The following is a 20691-nucleotide window of genomic DNA, read 5'->3' as shown; positions in this document are numbered from 1 at the left end:
GAGACAGAGTCCCGCTCTTATCACCCAGGCTGGAGTGCAATGGCTCGATCTTGGCTCACTGCAACCTCCACCTCCTGGGCTTAAGCAATTCTCATGCCTCAACCTCCTGGGTAGCTGGGACTACAGGTGCATGCCACCACATCTGGGTAATTTTTTAAAATATTTTGAGTAGAGACAGGATTTCGCCTTGTTGGCCAGGCGGGTCTCGAACTCTTGACCTCAGGTGATTCACCCGCCTTGGCCTCCCAAAGTGCTAGGATTACAGGTGTGAGCTACTGAGCTCAGCCTGTTCAATTCTATATCTACATGGCTCTCCATACTTTGTTGAACCTAAGCGTAAAAGTGGACGAGTTCCCTCAGATCTTTGGGTCTTCACTCTGAGGGCTCCCGTGTACACACGTTAAATACATCTGTATGCCTTTTCTCCTATTTATCTGCCTCTTGCCCGTGATTTTTCAGTGAACCTTCAAAGGGCAAAAGGGAAGTTTCCCCTTGGTGCCCTCCTACACCCCATGGGAATTTGAATCTTGTATTATAACTTTTGAGGGTGAAAACACCGGTACTGATGGCGTATCCCTTCTGTATTTGTTTTCTAGGCTGCTGTAACAAATTACTACAAACACGGTGGTTTAAACCACCAGAAATGTATTCTCTAACAGTTGTGGAGGCTGGAAGTCTGAAATGAAGGTGCTGGCAGGGCTGCCTTCCTCAGGAGTTGCTAGGGGAGAATCTGTTCCAGGCCTCTTCTCCCTCCTGGTGGCAGCGGGCATTCCTTGCCATCCCTTGGCTTGTGGCCTCTCTTCTGTGAGGGTCTATCCAATCTCCCTCTGCCTTTCTCTTGTTCAGGCACTTGTTATTTTAATTTTTCCCAAAGCTCTTGTGTCACTTCATAGGGTACTTCTGGAGGCTGTTAGGGCCCATCCAATAATTGAGAATAAGCTCCCCTCTTCAAGATCTTTAGTTTCAGCAAATATTTCACCCTATGAAGTAGTATCCACAGGTTCCAGGGATTAGGATGTGGACATATACTTTTGTGGGGGAGGCACCATGCAGCAGACCTTGATTCGCGGCAGCAGTTTTCAGCCAGGAATAATTTTGCCCCCAGGGGACATTTGGTAATGTGTAAGACATTTTTCGGTTGTCACGACTGTGGGGAATGGCGTGCAGCGAGCATCCTGTGCATAGAGGCCAGGAACGCTGGTAAACACCCTACAGCGCACAGGACAGCTCCCCATGGCAAAGAAGTGCCTACTCCAAAGTGCCAATGGTGCCAATTGCTCTGTCGGCCAGGCTAGAGTTCAGTGGCACAATCTCGGCTCACTGCAACATCTACCAGTGGGTTCAAGCAGTTCTCCTTCCTCGGCCTCCTGAGTAGCTAGGCTTACAGGTGTCCACTACCACGCCCAGCTAGTTTTTGTAATTTTAGTAGAGACGGGGTTTTACCATCTTGGTCAAGCTGGTCTTGAACTTCTGACCTCGTGATCTACCTGCCTTTGCCTCCCAAAGTGTTGGGATCACAAGCATGAGACACGGCACCTGGCACCTCTTTTCTACCTCAGGTACTTCTTGATGGCCATGGAAGAACAGATTGAGAAAACAGGGGAGACCACTCAGAAGAGGTGACATCTGGGTCAAGTCCCAAGGGATCAATATTCATGAGTCATGGAGAGTTCTAGGCTGGAGGAGCAGCATGTGCCACGTTCCAGATGAGAAAGAGCTGGAAGCGGACTGTGGCTGGAGGCAGGGTGGGAGCAGGAGGCGTGGAGAGAAAGAGGTAAGAGATGAGCTCGGGAGTTGGTCCGGAAGGGGTTAATCCTGGAGGACCTGCAAAGTGGAGCAAAGAAGTTGGGAGTTTGTTCTGGAGAATCCAGAACCAGGAAGGGGTCCTTGCAGGGTTTCAAGGCTGCAGCGCTGAACGTGAACCAAAAGGCGCTACTACAGTGGTCCAGGCAGGGAATGCTGGCTGCCCAAACAGGGGCAGTGTTAGGGGGTGAGAGAGAGATGGGTGGACACAAAAGAGAGTTGCCAGGCAGCATCAATGGAACGTAGGGGCAGGACCCTTGGGGATATCTGCAACAGGGGGCAGGCATGGCAGCAATCCGTTTTCTAAAAGGTCAGTGAGAATGAACACTTAATAAAATGATATAATAAGAAAAAACTATCTTTGGTAAAATGTTGCCTCCCATTCCAGACCCCAGTCTGTGGATGGCCTCACTCCTCCTTGGTGCGAGGGGACAGGGAAGACAATGTGAGGATGCATCCTCTACTGTCATCCTCCCCGCTAGGGGCCGTGGCCTTCCACAGGCCAGCCCACAGTCTGTGTCTCATTCTCAGCTGTGGCCCCGGGAATGTCCTGCTGATTCATTCTGGCCCCATAGGCTTGGAAAGGTGTCTGCTCTGTCCTACTCCTTTAAAGTCACCTGGCTGTCCTGGTAGTCATGGGGATGGAGTCAAACAGCAGTTCTCAACCTTGTCCTGCCACACCACAAGTAAATGATATTCCACGGGCAGCCACCTGCCTCCAGCAGGAATGAGAATGCTGTGTGGACAATTCAGCTGCAGGTTACCTGCAATTCCTGGTGCACCTGCTACACACCAAGGCATGCTGGGACGGACCACCCTGGCGTGAGCAGGATGCTAGGATCGGCCACTCCAGCATGAGAAGCTGCGTGGAGGAATGCCTGCACAGCAGTCCAAAAATTCCCCGAGACTGTCACTGTCCTTCCCTCTGCTTTGCCTCTCCTCATTCTGTGGCTATTACGCTTTCATCCAGGTGGCTCAATTTTTTGATTTCCACCTATTGTCAAGCCCAGGATTACCCTATAGGGGTGGAGAGTAGGTTGGCCAGGTGCAAGAGAAATCCAAATTGTTCTGCATGTGTGAGGCTGACCTTGGCTGGATCTGGGAGATAACCTTGCCCCAGCTGCAGGGACCACCTCCCAGTCCTCCTTATGGAGGCGTGATGAGGCTGCGTGTATTTGATGCTCACCTGTGACTATAAAACCTGTGGGCAATGTAGCAGGATAGTGGCAGGGCATTACTATGAAATTGTATCTGTAAACTGAAAGTTAGACCAAGGTTTCATTGCTTCGCTTTTTTCAACCACATAAAGTAATTGTGCTGGGTTTTAGAAGGTGGAGCTGGGGACCTAACCGGTTAGTCAAGTCGTACATCTGAACTTCCTAAAACCTGACATCTCTCGCCCTGCCCTGGCAGAGCGCCATCAGGAGAAACTAGGAGGCTCGAGAAGCCACTTCACCTAACATCCTCATCATGATCTCTCTAAGAACGCTTGCTGACGAAGCAGCCTCTGTGCTTCCCACACTCAACAGTAGCTGCGTTAGAGGCACAGGTAAAAAGGCCCGTTTTCACCAGCCTCCAACCAAGGCATCTGCAGGGACACTTAGGCATGCCACGACACCAGACAGCGCTGCTGCCCCTTGGCTCTCTGTGGGCATGCAGCCCCAGAGATGCAAGACCCTCGGCAATTTCAGGAGCAGACAAAAGTCTGGATCTTCATGCCAATACTTCTGATTGATTTTTTTTTTTTTGAGACAGAGTTTTGCTCTTGTTGCCCAGGTTGGAGTACAATGGCAGGATCTTGGCTTACCACAACCTCCGCCTTCTAGGTTCAAGCAATTCTCCTGCCTCAGCTTCCCAAGTAGCTGGGATTACAGGCATGTGCCACCATGCCTGGCTAATTTTGTGTTTTTAGTAGAGAGGGGGTTTCTCCATCTTGGTCAGGTTGGTCTTGAACTCCCCACCTCAGGTGATCTGCCTGCCTCGGCCTCCCAAAGTGCTGGGATTACAGGCATGAGCCACTGCGCCCAGCTAATATTTCTGAATTTTTAAGGAGATAATTAAAACTTCAAAAATGTTTTTAAATTAAAAAACAATATGGCTAATTCCTGCAATCCCAGCACTCTGGGAGGCCGAGGTAGGTGGATGACCTGAGGTCAGGAGTTTGAGACCAGCCTGGCCACCATGGCGAAACTTGTTTCTACTAAAAATACAAAAATTAGCTCGGCATGGTGGCAGGCACCTGCAGTCCCAGCTATTCAGGAGGCTGAGGCATGATAATTGCTTGAACCCCAGATGCGGAGGTTACAGTGAGCCCAGGTCATGCCACTACACTCCAGCCTCCAGCCTGGGTGACAGAGTGAGACTCCAACCCCCCCCCCAAAAAAAAAAAAAGAGAGAAAAGAGAAGCAATAACAAAGGCTACAACAAAAACTCAACATCATGTGATTAAACTCCATCAGAGCCAAGCCACATAGGTCTGCAGGTCATGGCCATGGCCCACCAGCTCTGGGCTCCTCAATTCTAAGATTCTGCTCTCCAGCTGGTCATCAGTGTTGTGACTTGTGCCCTGGGTGACAGTCACATCTGCTTTTGGAACATTACTTCCCCTATCTGCAAGAGGCAAGTCACCCCTACCTTCTCCCCAGATAAACATGTCCTCGGGACTTTCCCCAGTGAACCGGCCCAGGCCCTGGCCCCCTGTACCTTGGAGACGGAGGCTGGGAGGTAAAAAAGACGCTGCACTCCTCTTTTCTTTGCTGCTTTCCTCTCCTGGGTTTTTCTCTGCAGGCCACACTGCTTTTAGAAGTCTATCCCTTCATCTACCACCCCTCGAACATCACTGATGGCAGGCCAGCACTCTCTCAGCTCTCTGGGATGGCGTTTGTCTCATCTGCCAGCCTAGTGATCTTGCCAAGAGAGGAAGGAACTGGGTCTGTTGTGACCTGAACTTCGTCACCCATACCGTCACAGCTGGTGACCTAAGCTTCCTCCAAGTTGAGAGGTGGTGCAGCTCCATTGAAGCCTCCTCTTCTCTCTGCCTCGCGGAGAGCACATGGCCCTGACTACAGTGGCCAAAGGAAGACCTGGGGTGGAGAGCTCTGATTTCTCACCATCCTCTCCGCCTGGCTTCTCTAACATGTTAAAAACTCATGGTGGCTCTCACCTGTAATTCCAGCACTTTGGGATGCCAAGGCAGGTGGATCACGAGGTCAGGAGTTCGAGACCAGCCTGAACAACATGGTGAGACCCCGTCTCTACTAAAAATACAAACCTTAGCCAGGTGTGATGGCACGTGCCTGTAATTCCAGCTACTCAGGAGGCTGAGGCAGGAGAATCACTTGAGCTGGGGAGGCAGAGGTTGCAGTGAGCCGAGATTACACCACTGCACTGAAGCCTGGGCGACAAAACTCACTTTTTTGCTGATATCTATGGCGCTTTCTTTTTTTTTTTTTGCTGGAATCTATAGCTTTTGCGAGACTCCATTTCTTTCAGCATTTAGCCTTCCTGATATCATTCTTACAAATGTTGCCTGGGGACACTCTTTCCATTCATTTATTCAGCCAATACTTACTGAGCACCTATTTAGCAAGTACTGGGCAGCAACTGAAAATAAAACAGTGAAAAGTTAGGAAAGGTCTCTGATCTGACGGAGGGCCTATTCTGCTGGTGCTCTGAAGACAGTAAAACAAGACAATGTGACAGAGGATGATGAGACTCCAGTAGGCAACTACTTACATGGGAAAACCAGGGAAGGTCCCTACGAAGGAGACATATCTACTGAAACCTTAATAAACAGAAGCAGCCAACCATGCAAGGATCTAGAGGGAGAGCAGTTCTGGCAGAGGGGTCAGCAAAGAGAAAGGCCCTGAGGCAGGAAGGAGCTTAGCACGGGAGGGGAACCTGGAAGGTTGGCTGGCCGGACTCCAGTGAACATGGGGCTGAGCTGAGGTCAGAGGAGGGCAGAGGCCAGATCCCCCTGGCCTCCTAGGTCAGGGTGGGGCTGGCTCGTAGGAGTGCTAAGGCTGACTCTGATTCAGCTTGAGGTCGGTGTCCCTCTCAATCCGACTCACTTGCGGTCCTCTATAGCCCGCAGGCTTGCTGAAAGTGCCCCACTTCCTTCCTCATAGTAGCCTCTGCGCAATCCGTATTGCATAGTGAATTTCCCTGTCACTCAGGAGCCTGGGCAGGGCTTGACCCCTAGTTCAGTTACCAGCAACCAGTCTTCCTCCACCTTCCTGCCCTAACCCCCACTGGGTCTCAGTCTCTGCATCTGTGAAGTGGCTGAGCACGTCCAAATGACGCAGGCCGCCTTTCCACTTCTTTCTACCCACGGAGCCTTGGAGTTTGATTGGTAGAGGATGAAGCCACAGCGGGATCCTGGCGAGAAGTGAAACTGAAAGAAAAAATTCCTCCTGGCTCTAGGGAGGCCGGCAGAGGGGGTTTGGAGTAACAGGCAGAGGTAGAGGAGGAGGGAGGTTTTTAGAAAGCTGACCCAGCAGGAGCTCTGGGACCCAGGCTTTCACTTCTCCTAAACACCCAACTGCGCCATGTGATGCAGGCCGGCGACTGCGGATAGGGCCAGTGAAAGGGGAAGCCGGGGGAGCCCAGAGTTTCTCAAGAAGCAGAGAGAGAGACAGAGGCTGAGCCTGGAGGGAGGGCTGGAGGGGCCTGGGAGGGGAGTGGAGGCAGTGGGGGTGAGGGGGACAGGGAGAGGTAGAGAAGACGGCAGGGGCAGCAGGGTCACCGGGGCAGAGGGAGCCCCTACCCCACCCCCAGGGCAGGCCAGCTGTCCTAAGGAGAGGGGACAACAGGAAGGGGCGACAGACGGGGAGGCCAGGGGGAAAGAGGAGGCGGAGGGGCTTCGAGGTGGAGCAGGGAGGGTGGCAGTGTGAGTCAGAGGAGGGGGAGCACGGAGAGGAAGGGTTGGGGTGGGGGAGGGAGGGGGGTTGAGGATTAGGGAGAAGGTGGTAGAGTCCGGGTAGTGAGCAGAGAAGGACTAGAAGGGTAGGGCAAGAAAGGGAGAGGGGACGCGAGAGGAGGGCGGGCCAAAGCGGTGAGAGAGGAGGGCCAGCCCGTTGGGTGTGGGAGAGCAGAGGAGAGCCGCGGGGGGCCCGGCACGGAGCCAGGATGCCCGCGCCGCGCGCCCTGGGGGAGCAGCCCCGCGTGCCCAGGGAGCGTCGGCCGCTGCTGCCTCGCGGCACGCGGGGCCCTCGACGGTGGCGGCGGGCGGCGGGCGCCACGGTGCTCCTGGTGGAGATGCTGGAGCGCGCCGCCTTCTTCGGCGTCGCCGCCAACCTCGTGCTCTACCTCAACAGCACCAACTTCAACTGGACCGGCGAGCAGGCGTCGCGCGCCGCGCTGGTCTTCCTGGGCGCCTCCTACCTGCTGGCGCCCGTGGGCGGCTGGCTGGCCGACGTGTACCTGGGCCGCTACCGCGCGGTGGCGCTCAGCCTGCTGCTCTACCTGGTCGCCTCGGGCCTGCTGCCCGCCACCGCCTTCCCCGACGGCCGCAGCTCCTTCTGCGGAGAGATGCCCGCGTCGCCGCTGGGGCCCGCCTGCCCCTCGCCCGGCTGCCCGCGCGCCTCGCCCAGCCTCTACTGCGCGCCGGTCCTCTACGCGGGGCTGCTGCTCCTCGGCCTGGCCGCCAGCTCCGTCCGGAGCAACCTCACCTCCTTCGGGGCCGACCAGGTGAGTGGGTGGCGGGAGGCCTGCCCCGGCCGACTCCCGCGGGTGTCGGGGGAAGAAGGGCTGGCCCCCGGCGTGACCCGGCACACACCACTTCCCCTGCCTGCGCCTCGTTTCCTGAAGGAAGAGGGGTGCTAGCCCTTGCAGAACATGGCAACAGCAGTGGGAACAACCATGGCTGGTTTTTCTTAATTTTTTTTTTTTTTTGAGACGGAGTTTCCCTGTGTCGCCCAGGCGGCAGTGAATGGCGCCATCTCAGCACACTGCAACATCCGCCTTCCCGGGTTCAAGCGATTTCTCCCGCCTCTGCCTCCTGAGTAGCTGGGACTACAGGTGCCCGCCACCACGCTTGGCTAATTTTTGTATTTTTTTTTCTTTCTTCCTCCTACCATAAATGAAGTGTACTTTCAGTATTTTTTTTTTTTAAGATGGGTGTCACCATGTTGATCTTGAACTCCTGACCTCAGGTGATCCGCCCGCCTCCGCCTCCCAAACTGCTGGGATTACAGGGGTGAGCCACTGTGCCAGGCTGATTGGTCTTCTTTGAGCTACTTGTAGTCCCTATGCTAAGCACTTTCACTGCTTAACTCATTTAATCCTCTTCACTACCCAGGAGATAGGAATTATTATGCCCGTTTTACAGAGAAAGACGCTGAGAGGTTTCATGGCATTAATCAACTTGTCCAAGGTAACCTGGAGAGCAGGTGGAGGAGCCGAGTAAGGGCAGCTGGACTCCGGGTCCCACCATGAGCCCCGTCTCGGTGTGTTATGGGGATGTGAGCGCAGGGCAGGAGCCAGCCAGCCTCTTCCCACTAGCAGAGCTGGAGGTTGTCAGGCCGGCTTGCTGAGATCCCAGCTCTGCCCTTCACTAGCTGGAGGCACATGGGCAAACAGCTCGACTTCTGAGCCTCCCTCTGTTCCCCCTTGGACAGAGCATGGCATATAGAATAAATGTAATACATATCTGCTCAATAAATGAGTAAATGCCAACAACACGACTCTATTTTGATAGCTGTGCCCAGTGGGATATTAGGCAATAATTAAGACTAAAATGTAATATAATTAAAATAACCACATATAGTTGGAATGAGCAAAAGGTCTGCATACAGATAGGAGCGCAGCCACGTGGAAAGACGAGGTGTCCACGAAAGGAAATGAGAAGGACTGTCGCAGTAGTATGGTCAGGACACTGGACTCACTGCGCTTTTTTCTTAATTGTCTCCGTTTTTTAAATGTTCTTTGATTGCACATGTTATACTCATAAAAGGGACTTTTTCGAGAGGATCATTTTGTCCCATTGGAACCCACAATTCAGCGCCCAGCAGTTTTCAGTGTCCTTGACAAGGAGTCACTTGTCCAGCTTGTTTAGGGTCCTTTGATGATGAGGACTTTGTGCCCCAGAACAGCCCTGGTCTTTTTTTCTTTTTTTTTGTGATGGAGTCTCGCTCTGTTGCCCAAGCTGGAGTGCAGTGCTGCCATCTCAGCTCACTGCAAACTGCACCTCCCAGTTCAAGCAATTCTCCCTGCCTCAGCCTCCCAAGTAGCTGGAATTACAAGCGCCTGCCACCACACCTGGCTAATTTTTGTATTTTTTTTAGTATAGAGACAGGGCTTCACCACTTGGCCAGGCTGGTCTTGAACTTCTGACCTCAGGTGATCCACCTGTCTCAGCCTCCCAAAATGCTGGGATTACAGGCATGAGCCACTGCGCCTGGCCAACCCTGGCTATTTCTTACTTGTTGACATTCCTTCAGACCTAGAGAACCCCAATATTTGTCAGTGGAAATCTCTCATCTTCCCTTAATCCTCTTGTTTCATTGATATGCCACTAACACCCCCAACCCAGTAACCTTAACCTGTCCTTGACCCTATTGACCTCCAGAGAGCCTCACCCATCCAGTGCCCCCTGTGGCAAAACTGGTCTTCTGGAGGCCAGGCCACTGAGCAGAGCCTCTCATGGCACCAACAGTGGCAGCAGCTGCTGTACATTCTCCCCTTGGCTGGGCACGAGCTTTGGGTGGAGCAAGGGCCGGCTGTGAGGCTGCCTTGTGAAGTCAGGATCTGACCCCAGGGCAGTGCGGAAGCACCGAAATGGTATGAGGCAGGAATGGACATCACTGGAAATGAGCTCTTCAAAAATGACTCTGGCTGCAGTGTAGACAGCGTATGGGTTAACAAGAGTGGATGTTTCACAACAGGGAGGAAGCTGCTGCAGGATTCAGGGGGGCAGTCAGATGGGGGATGTGGGGGTGGGTGGGACTGGTACCATCTGGCAACAGCTATACCCCAGGAGCTGCATGTTTCACACACTTGCTTATTTCAGAAAGGACCATCATCCATCACTCTCGACAAAGTGTCTGCTCATTCTAAAAGAACTCATTTATATCCTGAATGGGCTGCCTGGTCTTCCCCCTTAGTTACAATAGACATATTCATTTACTTCCAATTAATAAGTACAAGTGGCTGCTTCTAATGGGTCCTATTCAATTTTTCTGCTTGAAAGTCTACAGCAAGAATTATCAGTGAGCCGGCATGTCCTTCCCTCCCCATTGCCAGAAGGACCCTTCAGAATCTCCAATGGAATGCAGTTTTAAGTGCATCTGTATGGACTATGATTTTACATTTGGAAAAGGAAGAAAAAAAAACTTATCGTTTCCCCAATGCAACTACAGAAAGTAAAGTTTGACAAAATCTCCTTAGCTAGTGGAGCTAGAAATCTCTAGGTGGAAGGCAGTAATGAATCCTGAGGTTTGCAGGGGCATCGAAAGGTGGCTGGTTTAGCAATCTAGAGAAGCATTTATTCTCTCCATTAAAATGGTCGCCAGTCCTCACTGCTTTTTTAAATGCAGATGCCCAGGTCCTGCCCCAGACCTGCTGAGTCAGGATCTGGCACCTGGGTCTGAGAGATTTGGGGGCAGCCAGTGCCCCTGACCGGAGCTAACGGACCAGAAGGGGCCTGGGGCCTGGCTGTTGCTGATTGATCTAAATCCTGGGTAAAGATTTTCAGCCCATCTGCCCTTGCTGGGAGGCCTGAAAAAAAATGTTTTTTCATCAGCGTGGAACTCGCTCTTGGGGCTGTGCCTTGGACCACCTCTGCCATATATCAGAGGGATGAAAGTTGGGTGAAAGGATGGGTCACAGTAGGCTTCTCTGCTTGCCTTTCCGAACTGCAGAGGAAATCCTCACTCACACTTCTGTTCTTTCGATAATGTGCATACATTATTTTTAATAATGTGCAACAAAATGGATATCTTCGCTGGCTTTTTTTTCTGATTATAAAAGTAATGAATGGTGTAGGTTGCTCAAAGACAAAGGGATAAATCAACCAGAAATGAACAAGTGGCATCTGAGACATCTGTTGTATGGGCTTCTCTGCGACAATAAAAAAGCAAGGTGTGTCATGGGTATGCAAAAGCAGCTAGGCCAACTGTCCTGATCTTTAGCAAGTGACTCCCAAGAGTCGCTTCATTCATTCATTCAGCAAATATTTTTCCAGCATCTATTTAGTGATCAGAGACTAGGAAAGTGTCAGAACACCCACCACCCACTGACCCAAGAAGTGTCTCTGTAGGAGGGAGGGGTATGGGTATGGAGAGTGTCCCCGACCCCTTGGGCCCTCACGGTGGTCCCTTCCTGACTGGCAGGTGATGGATCTCGGCCGCGACGCCACCCGCCGCTTCTTCAACTGGTTTTACTGGAGCATCAACCTGGGTGCTGTGCTGTCACTGCTGGTGGTGGCTTTTATTCAGCAGAACATCAGTTTCCTGCTGGGCTACAGCATCCCCGTGGGCTGTGTGGGCCTGGCATTTTTCATCTTCCTCTTTGCCACCCCCATCTTCATCACCAAGCCCCCCATGGGCAGCCAAGTGTCCTCCATGCTTAAGCTCGCTCTCCAAAACTGCTGTCCCCGGCTGCGGCAACAACACTTGGCCAGGTAAGGAGGGACTCTGGGTGCAGGGAGCCTCCCAGCCTGGAGGAGTGCTGGACTACTCCTGGGGAGGCATGGCCCAGGTGCCAGATGTTCTGGTTCAGCTACAGTGATAGGTTTTTATGATGATCTGCTCCCCAGTGGGCTAGAACTGTCCATTGTGACTGAGGATGAAGGTCAAGGTTGTGGTGCCAGTGGTGGTATTATTGGAGGCCATCTACATATAGAATGTGTGAAAATGGGGCTGGGCACAGTGGCTATGCCTCTAATTCCAGCTCTTTGGAAAGCCAAGGCTGGTGGCTACCTTGATTCCAGGAGTTTGAGACCAGCCTGGGCAACATAGCAAAACCCCATTTCTACAAACAAAACAAAACAAAACGAAACAAAAATTAGTTGGGCGCAGTGGCTCACACCTGTAATCCCAGCACTTTGGGAGGCCGAGGTGGAAGTTCGAGGTTGGAACTTTGAGGTTGGAAGTTCGAGACCAGCCTGACCAACATGGAGAAACCACGTCTCTACTAAAAATACAAAATTAGTCGGGCATGGTGGCACATGCCTATAAACCCAGCTATTCAGGAGGCGGAGGCAGGAGAATCGCTTGAACCTAGGAGGCAGAGGCTGTGGTGATCTGAGATTGTGCCATTGCACTCCAGCCTGGGCAATAATAGCAAAACACCATCTCAAAAAAACAAAAATTAACGGCGTGTGACGGCATGTGCCTATGGTCCCAGCTACTGGGGAGGCTGACATAGAAGGATCAGTCGAGTCCAGGAGGTTGAGGCTAGAGTGAGCTATGATGGTGCCACTACACTCCGGCCTGGGTGACAGAGCAGAAATAAAAGAAAAACTGTGAGGATGATCATGGTCTCAACAGTGCTGATGGTAACAAGGATGAAGATGATGGCGGTGGTATCTACATTAAAGGCACAAACATTGGCCATGGGGGTGACAGTGGCATTAAAGGAGGGGATGATGGGGATGATGGTTCCAGTGAAGGTCGTTGGGATATAATATGAATAATTCCACATTACCCTGTTACTACCTATCACAGCGTCTTAGGAAATCGGCCAGACTTGCTCCTCCATTAGCTGACATCCAAGGGAGGAAAGTTCTGAGTGACTTCCTTTTGCCCCTCACCTTCCTAAATTAATTATCTGTTTATGCTAAGCAATTCTGCCTCCAGACCTTGCAGTCAGTTACAGCTTCTGTCAGTAGGATCTAGATGAAAAAGGTGAAGAAAATGCTTTCCACAATCTGGCACGTTATTGCTTGAGGTTTGTAAGTATAGTTGTCGGGAGCAAAGAAGTGTGGTGGTTTTAATGATCTGTCACTGCCTAACAAACCACACCAGAGCTTAGTGACTTCAATGACCTTTTTACCTCCTCTCCCAGTTCTGTGAGTGACTGGGCCCAGTCGGGCAGTTCTGGTCCTCATGATGGCACTGGGGATGCAGTCATCTGGGATGTGGAAAGGGCTGGAACATCTGAGTCCACTCACACGGCTGCTGGTCAATGTGGGCTGTTGGCTGAGAGCTCAGCTTTGGCTGTTGGCCAGAGTACCTTGGTTCCCCTTCATGTGGTCTTACCATGTGGCTCGAGTTTCTCACATCACCTTGTGAGGGCTGCAAGAGGAGGGAGCATTCCAAGAATGAATGTTCGGTGGCGGAAGAAAGCAGAAGTTATGGGTCTTCTTAAGGCCCTTAAGAGGCACTGAAGTCCCAGACCACCACTTCTGCTTCTTTCTAACAGGTCAAAAACGCCGCAAAGCCAGCAGGGAAACAACGGCAGGGAAAATAAACTCCACCTGTTGGTGGCAGAATGGCAGCACGTGCTGAAAAGGGTGGAGTTGACGGTGTCTGTCTTTAGAGATGACCGCACAAGTATTATCCCTTTTGGAGTCTCAAAGGACAATGCAAGGCTCTTGGACAGAAGGAGGTCAGAAAGCTCCCAGGACAAAGGGCAAAGGGTAGAGGTTGCAGCAGGGATTGATCAATCCCGTCGCCTGCCGATGTCCCCTCCCTACTGCTCCACTCTCTAGCCCTTGTCATAGAGGCAGAGGGTTGTCACGTCGACTGTTGAGGAGGATGGACTTGGGACAGCAAGTGGGGGAAATTTTGGTGCATCCAGTCTGTGACACCGTCTCTCTCTGAGTCAGGCTTGGACTGGGACTCCCCTGGTTCCCGTAGCAAATTGATGCTATGAGCCAAAAAATCCCTTCTGACTCCTTTTGCCACGGTCTCTGGTCTTACTTCCCTCAGGACCCAGAGGGGCCACAAATCTAGAGTGGGATGAGTCTTGGCGAGGCACCTTTGCAACAAAAGAGAGGATAGGATAATATTGGCAGTGGCAGTGCCAACATTGAAAAAGAGTGATGCTGATGGGAATGGAGACTCCGTGGAGAGGATGGCTTTGCTGACAGCAGTCACCTTACTAAAGGTGATGACAGTAAGGATGCTGGCTTTGGCAATGGTGGTGATGATGGTGAAGTGGTGCTAACAGCAGGGCAGAGAGGAGGAGGGCGCTGATTTCAGAGACGTCCTAATACTGGGAGGAGGATTCAGTTAGGGGACGATGATGGAAGTGAAGACGTGGCTGAGGTGGTGGGGAAGATTATGGCTGCTGTTTCTGTTTGTTTGTTTGTTTTTTGAGATGGAGTCTCGCTCTGTTGCCCAGGCTGGAGTGTAGTGGTGTGATCTTGGCTCACTGCAACCTCCACCTCCCGAGTTCAAGCAATTCTCCTGTCTTAGCCCCCTGAGTAGCTGGGATTACAGGCGCTGCCACCACGCCCGGCTAATTTTTGTATTTTTAGTAGAGACAGGGCTTCACCATATTGGCCAGGGTGGTCTCAAATTCCTGACCTCAGGCGATCCACCCGCCTCAGCCTCCCAAAGTGCTAGGATTACAGGCGTGAGCCACCGCACCCAGCCTTGGCTGCTGTTTTATCTACTACCCTGGGGTCCCACAGAGACCCTCAAGGTGCCCGACTACGGCCTGACCAGAGGTCTCCCCAGCCCGGACCTTCCCCGCAAGAGGACATCGCCAACTTCCAGGTCCTGGTGAAGATCTTGCCCGTCATGGTGACCCTGGTGCCTTACTGGATGGTCTACTTCCAGGTGAGCAGCCCCGCCCTTTTTCTCTGGGGGCCTGGCTCCCCCGTCACCACCTAGATGGCCTCAGTTCTCATCACAGAGGCCCAGGGCATGTGGAAAGGGGGAAAGCCGGGGGAATAAAGCAAGTTGCTGCCCTGTACCAGCTAGCATAGGGCCTGGCGCAGAGCCATCTCAGCAATCCAGTTCCCTCGGGTGGCACAGTAAGAGGAACCCTGGAGACGCCTTCGTCCTCTGTGCCACCTGCGGGAGTTGAAGTACTCGGATGGCTTTGTGCCAGGTTAGGTCCTTGAATAACTTACTGCATCTCTCTGGGCCTGTTTCCCCATGTGAGCAACAGGTGGCTTAAACGAGAGGCTTTTCCAGCTCTGCCGCATTCAGATCACCTGGCTTGGTACCTGAGGCCCAGAGAGGGTGTGTTGGTTGCCCGAGGCCCCACGGCAGGCAGGTCAGGGCAAGCTCTGTGTGTGGAGTACTTTCCAGCAGTGGTTCCCCAAACTGGCTGTGCTTCAGAAGCACCTGCAGAGCTTTTAAAAACATGCTCTCTGTTTTAAAAACGGATTCCAAGTCCAACCTCAGGCTACTGAATCAGAATTGCTGGGGAAGTCTCTAAGAAGACTAGACACTGTGTCAGGCTGGGCGCGGTGGCTCATGCCTGTAATCCCAGCACTTTGGGAGGCCGAGGCAGGTGGATCACCTGAGGTCGGGAGTCCAAGACCAGCCTGACCAACATGGAGAAGCCTCATCTCTACTAAAAATACAAAAAATTAGCTGGGCATGGTGGCGCATGCCTGTAATCCAAGCTACTGGGGAGGCTGAGGCAGGAGAATCACTTGAACCTGGGAGGCAGTGTGTAGTGAGCCGAGATCCGTGCCATTGCACTCCAGCCTGGGCAACAAGAGTGAAACTCTGTCTCAAAAAAAAAAAAAAGGAAAAGAAAAACAAAGAAACTTTTCAAATGATACTGATACTCAGGGTTAAGAACTATTGCCTCCCACTCATCATATTACTCCCCAGTGGGGAGGTTAGTGATGTGTGTGTGTGTGTGATTGTTAGGAGGGTGGGCAGCAGCTTAATGCTAGCCCCCAGGTCATAAGGTCATTGCCGTCCATACCACCTTCATAGGAACATTTGTTGGCACTCCCAGCCTGCTACTTAGGGGTGCACAAAGTATGCTTATGATGAGTCAGGGACGTGTGGTCGGGGGGTATCCATGGCTGATTCTCAGTCATACCAGTCAGATACTGACCTCCTTCCATACCAGTTGGCAAATAAATGGCTGCTGCCCAGAGCAGCCCCCATGCCCTCTCCTGCCCCCGCCCTTCTTGTGGGAGTCTCCTGAATCCCACTCCATTTATATGGCAACTAAACGGGCAATGCCTGGTACGGGAGGTGGCCCCTGGGCCCTGCTCCTGCAGCTGTGTCCAGAGCCACTCTGGCAAGTCCGTGTCTATGCAGTTCTTGTGTCAACCTGTGGGACTCAGCTTGGCTCCAGTGTCAGATGAGAACTCCCTGTGCGGGCAGCCATTATCTTTCCCGTTGCCACAAACATTTATCCATGCTTACTCTCTGCCGGGCCCTGGGGACACAAATACGAATCAGACCAGCTGTGCCTGGGCTCTGGGATAAGGCTGCGCATTGCTCACAGGCCTGAGAGCAGAGCACAGAATGCTCCCTGCCCAGCCCAGCTACCTCGGAGAAATGAGGGTGGAAAGGTGACTTTTTCCCTGAGACTGGGAGAGGGGACAGCTGCCCAGCTGCCCTGTGCTACTGCTGAGGAATGCCACCTGGGAGCTGGGAGGGGCACAGTCGGTTCTGCTCTAGCCTCACCCCTGTCTCTCTTGGCAGATGCAGTCCACCTACGTCCTGCAGGGTCTTCACCTCCACATCCCAAACATTTTCCCGGCCAACCCAGCCAACATCTCCACAGCCCTGAGAGCCCAGGGCGGCAACTACACGGTGAGAGATAAAGCATGTGTTCAGCACCCAGTTCAGCCCAGGTAGCGGCTTCCTCTGAGAAGAGGAGGATGAAACTACCATCACACTCTTCTTTCCTGGCTGCGAGGCAACCTCAGTATACAGGAAAAGCACCTGGAGGAGGGCGGACTTGTGCCACGGCACAGACATCCTGCCAAGATGCTCATTGCTCGAAAGAATTCAGGCCAGCTGCACACCCTCATGCTGCTGCTCTGAAGCAGGTCTCATGGCCTGATTTTCACCCTAAGATCAAGCACACTCAGGCCCCTTTTCAGCTCTTCCTTGGCCCCTCTTTCCCTGGGACTCTTGGATACCTAGATCTCTGCCTTTTCCAGAACTTTCTAAACCAGCTCCTTCGCATGTCAGAGACTCATGAAATGCATGATCTGCAGAGCTGGCAGATAAATGAGAAATTTGCAATCGTACTCCATTTCCTTGCCCATGGCAGACATCACTAGTCAATCATGACTTTTTTTTTATGCTGAGCACATGAATGTTCCACAATCCGCCACTACCAATTGATAAAAGTTAGAATACAAGAGGAACCTATTTGCCATCTCTTTATAATCCCACTCCCTGGTTACACAGCTGAGGAGCCTGAGTTCCGGAGAGAGGAAGGAGCTGAACCCCTAGGTCACCTCGGGCCAGTCTAGAGTCCAGATCTCCCGACTGCAGCGGGCTCCTTCCACTCTGCTAGCCTGCCTCTCGTGACTTCTTCCTGCCCAGATCCCAGAAGCCTGGCTCCTCCTGGCCAACGTCGTGGTGGTGCTGATTCTGGTCCCCCTGAAGGACCACTTGATCGACCCTTTACTGCTGCGGTGCAAGCTGCTACCCTCTGCTCTGCAGAAGATGGCGCTGGGGATGTTCTTTGGTTTCGCCTCCGTCATTGTGGCAGGTGTGTGGAGGGGTGTGGGGCAGGGGGCTGGACTTCGTCTGGGCTGGCGCCACCGCGGGCTAGTGCTGAAGTGGTAGCCTAGGCAAGATCAGCCTCTCCCAGTGGGCGTCAGTGTTGGCTTCCCAGAAGTGCAGGCTGAAAGAGACCCTCCTAACTAATCCAGCCTCCCCTCATTTTGACAGAAGAGGAAACTCAGGCCAAGAGAGGAACAGATATTTTCCCCAGTGAATTACACGCTCCTTGAAGGCAAAGACTTTTTTTTCTTTTTTATTCACTACTGTGAATCATGCATGAGAGCCCTCAATAAAAGTGTTGAATGAATTTTGCACTTAGTGGCAAATGAAGACTTAAAAAAAAATCCTCTTTCTTCCTCCATTTCAAAAGGATCTGAAGCCATTTGCTGCAAAGTGGGGGGGTGAGTGGGGGGTGTTCAGCTAAAGAAGTCTTTCACCCTTTTGCACAAACCTGAACCCTTTTTACTTAATAACTTTATGACCCTGAAGTTACTCAGTCTCTGAGCTGCATCTTTAAAATGGGAATAGGTCTTTGGGAGGCTGAGGCGGGCAGATAGCTTGAGGTCAGGAGTTCAAGACCAGCTTCGCCAACATAGTGAAACCCCACCTCTATTAAAAATACAAAAATTAGATGGGTGCAGTGGCATGCGCCTGTAATCCCAGGCTACTCGGGAGGCTGAGGCAGGAGAATCACTTGAACCCGGGAGGCAGAGGTTGCAGTAAGCCGAGGATTGTGCTGCTGCACTGCAGCCTCGGTGGCAGAGTGAGACTCCATGGGGATAGGTGTCATTCAGACCCTGAGCAGGGCTCTGCTCTCATGGAACTCAGCCTGATGGGGGTGTCGTGAGGATTTAAAGGAGATGAAGTCTGCAAAGCACTCAGCTGCGCGCCTGGATCACAAGTATGAGCTGGAGAAATGAAACCTCCATAAACGATATTGTATTGAAAGTGTGAAAAGCAAACTAGATTTTTTCCCCAGCTATATCCTTTGTCCTATTTTATCCTCACAATAATTCTGGGAATGTTATTCGTGCTTTTTGCATAAGGGAACAGAGTTCAGAGAGGTTAAGTAATTTGCCCAAAGTCACACAGCTATCCAGGCTAGGAACCCAAGGCCTCTAACTCTGTGTTTATTATTCATTCCACTAGAGCACAGCTGTCTCCCAAGCAACGCAGGAGAAGGAGATAACATAGTTAAACTTGAAAACCAGGTTAGAAATGCTACAGAAATACTTGACGTTGCAGTCGAGAAGTCATGTGATATGATGGAAAGTAGGTCAGCTCTGAAACCAGACATACCAGAGCTCAAATCCAGCCCTGACTACTTATGGCTGTGCGACTGTGGGCTCGTTTCTTCATCTGTTTCACTTTCTTTACCAGGAGGGACGCATACCAAATGCCTAGCTCATAACAGGTTCTCCGTTAATGAGAGTTGTTACCGTTATAGAATGCAAAGCTCAGCTCTGAGCTTCCTAGCAGCCAAGACAAAAAGGGAGAAGTTGGTCAAATCTTGGCCCCTCCTCTACCCACTCCCCCCTCGCAGTCCAGTATTCTTTACCTTACCTGCTGCTTCTCAGTCAATCTTTGGCTGCTTAACCTCCCCAAGACTATGTACAAGCTCTGCTGTGGGCTAAGCTGCCTGGGGTGGGCCTGACTGTAATACCCCTCTGCTCCTCCACCAGGAGTCCTGGAGATGGAGCGCTTACACTACATCCACCACAACGAGACAGTGTCCCAGCAGATTGGGGAGGTCCTGTACAACGCGGCACCACTGTCCGTCTGGTGGCAGATCCCTCAGTACCTGCTCATTGGGGTCAGCGAGATTTTTGCCAGCATCCCAGGTACCCTGGATACCCTCCCCTGCTCCTGCACCAATGAGGGGCTCTGCCTGGTGGCACCTCCAAGTCTTGGGCTACAGGGGTGCAGCCTCCATGGAGGAAGCATGGGGGAAGGTGGTGTTTTCCAACCAGGACGGCATTCACCCAACGGGGATCTGTTATTGGCACCTGCTTCAAGTCAGCCAGTATGACAGACACTGGGATTGGGAGGCGAGCAAGGCACTTCCCACACCAGCTTTCCACACGGTCCCCTAGGGCCGGGCTTTCCACACTCTGTGTCTTTGAAGTTGCTGTCGCCTCTACCTTAGATTGAAGGTGAACTCATATTTCCCCTTCAGTTCTGAGCCTAAATACCAAGGTCCTTGGGCAGAAAGTGTCCTCCCTTCCCACCCCGTGTTCATCTCTCTATCATAGCACACAGTACTCTGGGGCATAATGAGGCATTTCTTTTTTGTTCTTTTTAGACGGAGTCTTGCTCTGTCGCCAGGCTGGAGTGCAGTAGTGTGATCTCGGCTTACTGCAATCTCCACCTCCCGGGTTCAAGTGATTCCCCTGCCTCAGCCTTCCGAGCAGCTGGGACTACAGGCTTGTGCCACCATGCCCAGCTGGGTTTTTTTGTATTTTAGTAAAGATGGGGTTTCAACATGTTGGCCAGGATGGTCTCGATCTCCTGACCTCATGATCTGCCCGCCTCAGCCCCCCAAAGTGCTGGGATTATAGGCGTGAGCCATCCTGCCTGGCCTTAATAATGCATTTCTATGTCCTCCCCTCCCCACCCTCCCAACCCCCTTCCCCGGGCTGGGAGCTAGAGCTGCAAGGCTGGGCAGACCCTTCAGTCATCAAAGGAGCAAGGGCATCCTCAGCTGCAGGCCCAGGGCTAGGCTGGGTCAGACATAAAGAGAAAACTGACCTTGGGCGCTTACTCAGATGGTGGGGAGAGAGTTGTGCAAATAGTGAACCAGTGGAGTGCTGCCGAAGTCAGGGCACAGTGCAGTGGGTGCCCTGAAGCATGGAGGGAGGCGGGCAGGCGAGCAGCTAGGAGGAGGGGTCTTACAGGCAGAGGGAACAGCATAAGTAAAGATCCAAGCCCTTGGGAAGTGTGGAGGATAGGGCTTGAGAGGCCTGGGAGGTGTAGGGAGTGGAGGTCTCCAAGAGCTTTGTGGGCTGAGCCCCGCACTTCGGAATCTCTCCTGAAGGCAATAGCACCCCACGCTTCCACGGGGTTTTGGCCCCGAAAGGACCCCATCAGAGAGGGTTTAGACAGACGATCCTGGCTGTGTGAGGAGGTCAGAAGTCAGGGGAGTTTAAAAAGCATTTGCAGGGCCAGGCGTGGTGGCTCACGCCTGCAATCCCAGCACTTTGGGAGGTCGAGGCGGAGGATCACAAGGTCAGGAGTTCAAGACCGTCCTGGCCAACACGGTGAAACCCAGTCTCTCTAAAATACA

The 20691-nt window shown here is 52.4% G+C and overlaps 1 protein-coding gene across 1 annotated transcript in view; it reads left to right on the top strand.

The window, feature by feature from the left end:
- The first annotated feature begins 6750 nt into the window (after positions 1–6750).
- Positions 6751–20691, top strand: part of SLC15A3 (solute carrier family 15 member 3) — a 15523-nt gene continuing 1582 nt past the window's right edge. Inside the window, exons 1-6 of the mRNA XM_017530798.2 lie at positions 6751–7491; positions 11133–11422; positions 14381–14528; positions 16371–16481; positions 17226–17394; positions 19091–19249. Of these exons, the coding sequence (XP_017386287.1) occupies positions 6931–7491; positions 11133–11422; positions 14381–14528; positions 16371–16481; positions 17226–17394; positions 19091–19249 (1438 nt within the window). The 5' untranslated portion in view covers positions 6751–6930. The remainder of the gene's footprint in view (positions 7492–11132; positions 11423–14380; positions 14529–16370; positions 16482–17225; positions 17395–19090; positions 19250–20691) is intronic.

The sequence above is a fragment of the Cebus imitator genome, unplaced genomic scaffold (assembly GCF_001604975.1).
Source record: "Cebus imitator isolate Cc_AM_T3 unplaced genomic scaffold, Cebus_imitator-1.0 Scaffold69, whole genome shotgun sequence".
NCBI lineage: Eukaryota > Metazoa > Chordata > Mammalia > Primates > Cebidae > Cebus > Cebus imitator.
This window is presented reverse-complemented; position numbering and strand designations above follow the sequence as displayed.